The 7,404-nt window shown below is 38.6% G+C and overlaps 2 protein-coding genes across 3 annotated transcripts in view; one reads left to right on the top strand and one right to left on the bottom strand.

The window, feature by feature from the left end:
- Window positions 1-504, bottom strand: part of LOC107755087 (intelectin-like) — an 11,225-nt gene extending 10,721 nt beyond the window's left edge. The window contains exon 1 of the mRNA XM_016571752.1: window positions 458-504. Coding sequence (XP_016427238.1) covers window positions 458-503 — 46 coding nt within the window. The 5' untranslated portion in view covers window position 504. The remainder of the gene's footprint in view (window positions 1-457) is intronic.
- The window catches only part of LOC107755086 (meiosis-specific nuclear structural protein 1), a 9,534-nt gene continuing 2,282 nt past the window's right edge, over window positions 153-7,404 (top strand). The window contains exons 1-10 of one of the 2 annotated variants that reach the window (XM_016571751.1): window positions 153-320; window positions 478-702; window positions 934-1,061; window positions 1,156-1,258; window positions 1,344-1,573; window positions 1,712-1,928; window positions 2,019-2,126; window positions 2,927-3,184; window positions 3,315-3,440; window positions 3,556-3,670. In XM_016571751.1, coding sequence (XP_016427237.1) covers window positions 318-320; window positions 478-702; window positions 934-1,061; window positions 1,156-1,258; window positions 1,344-1,573; window positions 1,712-1,928; window positions 2,019-2,126; window positions 2,927-3,184; window positions 3,315-3,440; window positions 3,556-3,669 — 1,512 coding nt within the window. In that variant the 5' untranslated portion in view covers window positions 153-317 and the 3' untranslated portion in view covers window position 3,670. Of the gene's footprint in view, window positions 321-477; window positions 703-933; window positions 1,062-1,155; window positions 1,259-1,343; window positions 1,574-1,711; window positions 1,929-2,018; window positions 2,127-2,926; window positions 3,185-3,314; window positions 3,441-3,555; window positions 4,260-7,404 lie in introns of those variants that run through there. The other variant, XM_016571750.1, reaches the window with a different exon arrangement.

The following is a 7,404-nucleotide window of genomic DNA, read 5'->3' as shown; positions in this document are numbered from 1 at the left end:
TATATATATATATATATATATATATATATATATGGCTTTAACAGAAGCATAAAGCAATCGTTAAATATCAATTTCTCTTTGGAGAATATAAATGGGGGATGTTTACTTCCGCAACCTGTTGCACTTTATTGGCTCTGCAAGAATTGCGTTGGCCAATAATATTCGTTTTTATTCCCAGGTCTGAAAGCCCGGCGTTTCTAGGACAACGACTCGCAAACAAATGAGCGTGGTGTTTCCTACTTTGTTTGGTTAGAAACAAAACCATTTATGTCGCGAAGTCGACGGAGCTGATCCAAAACCTCCAGGACACCTGAGTAATGGTAAGAATGATGCAGATTTGAGTAGTCAAAAAACCAAGAGTAGTCTGTTTTAACGAATTAGGTAATCGTTACAGATGCTACAAACGATGCGCGAATAAAGGTTAAATTAATTAGCGAGGCTGTGTTGTAGAACTTACGAGAGGCCGTCTCTTTGCAGTCTTTCATGAGCCAGCAGCGCAACATCTCTCACAACCACCATCAGAAGATGATGCTGGATTACCGCAAACAGGAAGAAATGCGTGAAGATCAAACTAAACGCATCGCCAAAGAGCAGCAGCTGCAAGCCAACATCCAGTGCGAAGAGAGAGTCGAGAAAAAGCGCTTCCTGCGCAAAATGCAAGATGAAGAGTATGGCAAACAAATCGAGGAATCACTTCTTAAGGTTGGTTTTATTCTGTTCTTTATAAAATACGTCAGCTGTATCCTCAAAAAGAGGCGCATGGTCTCATTTCTTTTATTTGTTAGGATCCCCGTTAGCTGTGCCCTGTAGCACTACTAGTCTTCATGCGGTCCAAAAATGAAAACATGCATGAAACATTAACCATGCATTTAAGATCATACATAAATCTAACACTTTAGACTCTTTTAAAACCTGCAAAATGTATGTTTTTAGGCAGAAGAGGACAGACAGTTCAGAGAGAGGCAGCTTGAACAGGAAGAGAGGATGGCCAAGGAGCTGGCGAGAATTAATAATGAGAAACTCCGAGATGAGAAGATGAGGCAGTACATTAAAGAGAACAGGTAAGAGACCAGAGAGCTTAACGGCACTCTATAGCACTGCATAATGTTTTTATAGGTTTACTATTTATGTGTATACTCTGTGTTTTATTGGCAGCATTGAGCTTCGAGAGCTAGAGTTAAAGCTGAAGTCTGCCTACATGAACAGAGAGCGGGCAGCACAGATGGCAGAAAAGGAAGCCATGCGATATGAGACAATGGTAACTGTGTGACCTGCAAATGTGTGTCTTACATTTAGGCCTCTTATTCTGTGGTTTTGCTTATTGTGAATTTACATCTTACCAGCGACAAGAGGCTGCTATTGCCCGTAAGATGAAGGCCGAGCACAAGAGTGCAGAGATGGAGAAGGAGAAGCAGGAGCAGAAGAAGTATGAGGAAGTGGTGCGTTACCAGCAAGAACTTGAGCAGCAGCTTGAGGAGAAGGAGCACAAGAGACAGGAAGCCTATGAAGAGTTTCTTAAAGAGAAACTCATGGTGGACGAAATAGTGCGGAAGATCTATGAGGAGGATCAGAGGTAAGTGTGTTCTTTGTTTTCCCCTTTTCTGCTTAGTTTTTGGAAATTCTGGAGAAAACAGATGATATCATCTGTTTTAGATGAGCTGGTAAGATCATGGTTCTAGAATGGTTTGAAACTGACAAACTTCATTTACAGGGAGCTTCAGTTACGACTCGAGAAAGTGGTGGCCACCCAGAGATATATTGAAGATTTTAAGAAGCAGCAAGCGGAGTGGAGACATATAGAGCGAGAAAAGGTGGAGGCGGAGAACAGGCGCATCATTGAGTTTGCCCACTACCAGCAAAGGAAGGAGGAGGACAGGATGGTCAAAGTTAGAGAGCGAGAACAGGCGAAAGAAACCCTCCACAAAATGGTACATGACCGCTCATCCTCTGTGCCATTAAGTACAGGCGAGTAATCAAGATACAAGTATTAATGTGTTCTTTCTTTCCTTCTTGTTTAGCTCTCTGAGCAGATCGAGATGGAAAAAAGAGAGCGTGAGAAGATAGAGCGCGTCCGTGAGGACCTTCATTTGGAAGAGCAGGCCGAGGCTGCAAGACGACAGGAAATTGTGAGAACTCTCTTACAATGTCTCTTACTACATCTCACTTTACTGGATACACTTTGTACATTTTTACAAAGAAAACACAGGTTAATCTTATGTAGGGTTGCCAGATCTCAGGAAAAAATTCTAGTGTCTTTTTGTTTTACTCTTCTTCTCTCCACATTCACTCGTTTTTTTTGTACACACAAGCATAAATGTGCAATTAATCTATAATGGCAAACTTAATTTACCTGCTTTCAAATTCCTGATGTGGGCGAAACTCATGTAACCTCTAGTTTGTGATGTGACATGAAACACACCTCCAGGTATTCATTCCAAGGATCGATAACACATTTTCATTTTTCTTTGTCTGCAAATAAACCTTTTGGTGGCTAGTCTGGCTACGGTACATTATAAAAGTGGCCCAAAAACACGCAACACACTAATTTTTCCTGTGACATTTTTAAAATAGCCCAATAGTGCAAGAAAACCGTTACCCTGGCAACACTAATCTTAAGATGCCTATCTAGAAAAAGTCCCAGTCATATTTCAATTAACCAAGAAAATTAAGCATATTTCAGGACCATTAGGATTTGCTACACTGTGAATTTATTCAGCAATGTACCCTAATGATGATACTTATTTTTGTAATATATTTTTACTGTATTAAATCACTGTTTTATTTTTAATTATTAAAAAATCATTGCTTTATAATAATAATTATTTGTAAGAATTTGCATTATTTATTGAAGCTTTTTTTTTTAGATTCACTAGCACCATGTAAAACTACGTACATTTACCATCTCTTTACATCATGTCACTCACAGGAAGAGATGGAGAAGAGGATCCGGCAGCGGCTAGAGCTACAGCAGACGTGTCAGGAGATGATGGCCTTCAAGCAGTTGCGCATACAAGCTGAGAAAGAGGAAGAGGAGGCCTTTAGACAGATGATGATGGTCAAGTTTGCTGAGGATGACCGCATTGAGCAGATGAATGCCCAGAAGCGCCGTATGAAACAGTTGGAACACAAACGGGCTGTGGAGAAGCTGCTGGAAGAAAGGAGACAGCAGTATCTGGCTGAACAAGTAAGATTTAAAGCCACAAATCAGGCATGCAAATGTGCAGCTTAGACATTAGTTCCTTCTGATTCAGACTATACAAATTACCACTGATAGTACAGATGACATGGAATAAATGAATCTAAATATTCAACAGGAGAGGGAGGAAGAGGAGCGAGCTATGGAGAAGGAGAGAGAGGCTCAACGACGAAAGATCATTGAAGAGGAGAGACAGAGGCTCCTAAAACAGCATGCGACGAAACTGTTGGGATACCTACCAAAGGTGAGAACACCACACTCTAGTACACAGACACTCTCACATAATCAGTCATTACTTAGATGATAGATTTTTTTGTAATTCAACATTTGTATTTTTTCTTATTTTCCTTATTTTCTAGGGTATTTTCAAAGAAGATGACCTAGAGCACTTTGATGAGGATTTCAAAAACAGTTTCAAACAACGCCAGGCTGATATTTTCTCAGATGAGGGTTGGGGAGATGAGTCACAGTAGGGTAATTCCTGTCATGACCACCACATGGCGCTATTTTTAAATCCAATCTGTCAATGCTGGTATACTTAACAGTGCATTATGAACCATTAGGTGCATCTGCCACTTTCACAAACTATTGAACAAATTTCATATGTGATACAAATTTAACTTTATCTTAAATAAATGTAAATACAGTATATTCAAACTAATTGTATAGTGTGTTACTTTATAAATGTTAATAGTATAGTGTAGAACCTCTTTCCTGAGCTGTTAAAAGGTAAATTTCACTTTTTGTAGAACTCTAAATGAATTCACCAAATGTTCACCATTTGTAGACAAGACTAGCCTTCATCACACAAGCATTTTCTTTCCTCCTGAGTGATTTCGTTGCTTCCTAAGAAAGAACTGGATATGGTTGATGGTTGCCAGGCAGTGTATCATACACGAGCAAGAATTTAATCAAATGTGACTGCTCATGTACAGTCAAGTCTGTCAGTGTCTCAACAGCTGTCAGTCATTCTGTTCAGTTAGTCCATTGCATTGGTCTGGCTGCTGTCATGGCTGTACAGTTCTTCCATCTAAGTGTTTACTGTTATCTATACCTGCACTATGAAAATGTCAAGTCTGTCTTGTAACGGCTATTATGAAGTTCCCTCTAAAAAGGCTGTCACTGTAAGAAACATGCTAAAATGCAACTCATTTCAAAGTAATCATCCAGTATAATGAATTTCATTGGAAATGTCAATAAATTTATCCCGCAAACTTCACCATCCGTCAATATTAGAAGTTCATTTTCAATTCTAGGCCTGGCAAATTCAGTTTTATTAGATCACCACATACTCTTCTTACGCACAACGCTGATAATAAAAGCTCCTTTGCTTTCCACATAATACATCCCATTCTGACCTCAGAGTAGTTGAGAGGTACTGTATACTGTTAAAAACTGAAAGGTCTGGAAACCTTTTTGTGTGTCTTGCAGCTAATTTCCTGTCATACAGCTTCAGCGTTGAAATGTCAATAGCAAGCTAACACTGGTAATGAGTTAATAAGACACTACAGTATGATTGCGAAATGTGTGCTGTCAATATTGTTACAATGTCAGATGACGTTTTGAATGAGCATAAAAAGACAAAAGGATCATTCAAGATCATTTACTTGCCTTTGGATGGATTGGCTCTTGTACTATATACATACACTACTAGTCTCTGCTCACCAAGGTTGCATTTATTTGATCAGAAATACAGTAAAAACAGTAATTTTGTTATTTTAAATTGTGATATTACAGTCCTCAGTGTCACATGTTCCTTCAGAAATCATTGTAAAAGGATTCTTTGGTGATCAAGAAACATTTAAAATCAAGTTTAAGTTCTGCTTAATATTGTGGAAACCATTTATTTCTAGATTTGATGAATAGAAAGCACTCTTTTAATAGAAATATTTTGGAACATTATAAATGTCATTACTTCACTTTATGAAACAGGAAGTCCTCTTGATTTGCTCCAGAGCTTTGAAAAGATTATGAAATCATATACCCCTCTGTCCTGTCACAGCCCTATTTTGCACTCTCCATCATCCATACAGGATGATGAAGACATCATAGTTTGCCAAGCGTGCCAGATGCACATGCAGCATGCTGACGCACATGTTTAGACCTGGTCACACACTCAGACATTAAGCGAAATTAACTCTCCGAGCTTCAGAGCTATACACATTAATTTCTTCCTTTCTTTGTATATTAATGAACATTTACCTTTAAGTAACAGATATAAAAGGTCAACATCAAAATCTACAGTCTCATAAAGTTTGTAGACCATGCCAAAACTTGACTCAACTGCCTTGCAGCTCAGTTAAACCACTAATGAGGGTTACCTAGTTCTTTTTCCCAGCACTGGAGCAAATCTTATTTGGTCCACTTTCTGTAATGGATTTTCTTACTAGGCTGGTCAAATATTTCTTACGATTGTCATCTTTCAACTGAAGCTTGGTGATCATGACCAGACTTAATCTTTCCTGACATTGTTCTGCCTCACATCCCTTGTCTCACCTGGGAGCACAGGAAGCACTAATACCTTGAAAGAACTTCAGGTTGTTTGACAGACCAGTGAACTCACATTATGTACCATAGCTTACTCTTTCATTGCCTTTTTCTTGCAACCTAGATTGAGGGGAATGTCCTGTTGCTGAGACGGAGTGCAGATTGAATTGCCTCAGAATGAAGTCTCTGCAGAAGCTGTGTGTCTACAGTGAAGCTTATGCTAATAGACCAGACTCCAGTGCTGCATTGGATTAGTCTGAACATGATTTGACTTGGCTCAATCATGCTGTACGTCACCGGTTCTGCACAAACACCCTTATTATATATAGCCAAAAGGAAATGAACGTAAATCTCATAAGTAAATATGAGGTGTACATGCTAACCATATTAAGATATATGCGTCTTTAGATGAAACATTGCTCATTCCGTGGTTCTTTTTTGACCCCCAGATAGCTGTTACCACCAAACAGCTATTCAAGTTCAAGCATTTCTTGTACCTTATCTCTAAATGAGTTGTGGTTATATGAATGGGATATTCTTTGAGTCATAAAGTACGAAGCATTTGATTTGCACACATCATGCTTTTCAACATTTTAATGATACAGTATAGGAAATTGGTTTGCAGAGCTAAAGATATTCTCATCGACGCAAATTCACCTTTTTGAGATCAAAATAGGTCACCTACGAGAAATTTTTTGTGTGTGTGTGTGTGGGGGGGGTATGTGTCTTTTTACTGTGCCAGTAGTACCAACTCAGTTCTGTACCCGCTCGAAGTCACCGCTTTCAAACTCTCCTGTGTGTTTTTGTGTGCACGCTTCAGGTTTAGAATTACAAAACCAAAAGCTTCTATTTACAACGTGTTTTGCAGCGTTGAGTATTGTAGCCAATCACAGGCATCTCTGTTGAAAGCAGTGGCCAATCAGAGGTGTTTACTGTAGGTTAGTCAAAATCCGCTCTGATCGTTTGCGTAGTTCTACACGCTCACAGATCTTCCTAACAAGACATAAAGAAAGCATACACGATGTAAATAAGATATTCATTGTGTAGTTAGTTATTGATTATATCAGGAGTTTTCGCATGAGTAAGCTCGGACAGTTACGCTATAAGGGAAGCACCCTTTACTTGGTTTCTCTATATACTTCAGAAAAGTTTGAAGAAAAGTTTAAGAGGACCAAACCGTCCACGTATACTGTTAAAGGAATGACAAACGCGAGTGTAAAAAATTACGCTAGTGAATCTGCCAAATTGATCCGCAATGGACGGAACGAACTATCTGACAAGTCAATGTCAAAACGGAGCTAGCCTGTGCTTTAAGTGATGCTGAGTAAATTCAGAGTAACAAAACTACAGCAGCAACAAGTCTGTGTTGCCTTTAGCAGCTTCTACAGGTAAAGATAACTTAAAGCTCTCCTTTTGATGTGTCCTTTTTTGGCAATGTTTGAAAAATGTCGTTTTTAAATTTTCTAAAAAAAAAAGCACCAAAATATTTAATGCATTATTTAATAATTAAAATAATTAACCCTAGGCTGTTGGTGTCTGGGCTTATTTATATATTTTTAAATGACATGAGACTTTGTGACTTTCTGCACTTGCTATACTTCATAGTCATTTTATAATAAATCCAAAAGCAAGATGTGAGAAAAACTAGGGAGTTGAAATGGCAACTGAACTAATGGGTGATCCTCTGCTGCCATCTACTGGATATAATGGTAATTTCATGT

The sequence above is a fragment of the Sinocyclocheilus rhinocerous genome, unplaced genomic scaffold, assembly GCF_001515625.1.
Source record: "Sinocyclocheilus rhinocerous isolate Xijiao unplaced genomic scaffold, SAMN03320098_v1.1 scaffold591, whole genome shotgun sequence".
Classification (NCBI taxonomy): Eukaryota; Metazoa; Chordata; class Actinopteri; order Cypriniformes; family Cyprinidae; genus Sinocyclocheilus; species Sinocyclocheilus rhinocerous.
Note: the sequence above shows the minus strand (reverse complement) of the source record. Positions and strands in the feature narration are given on the sequence as shown.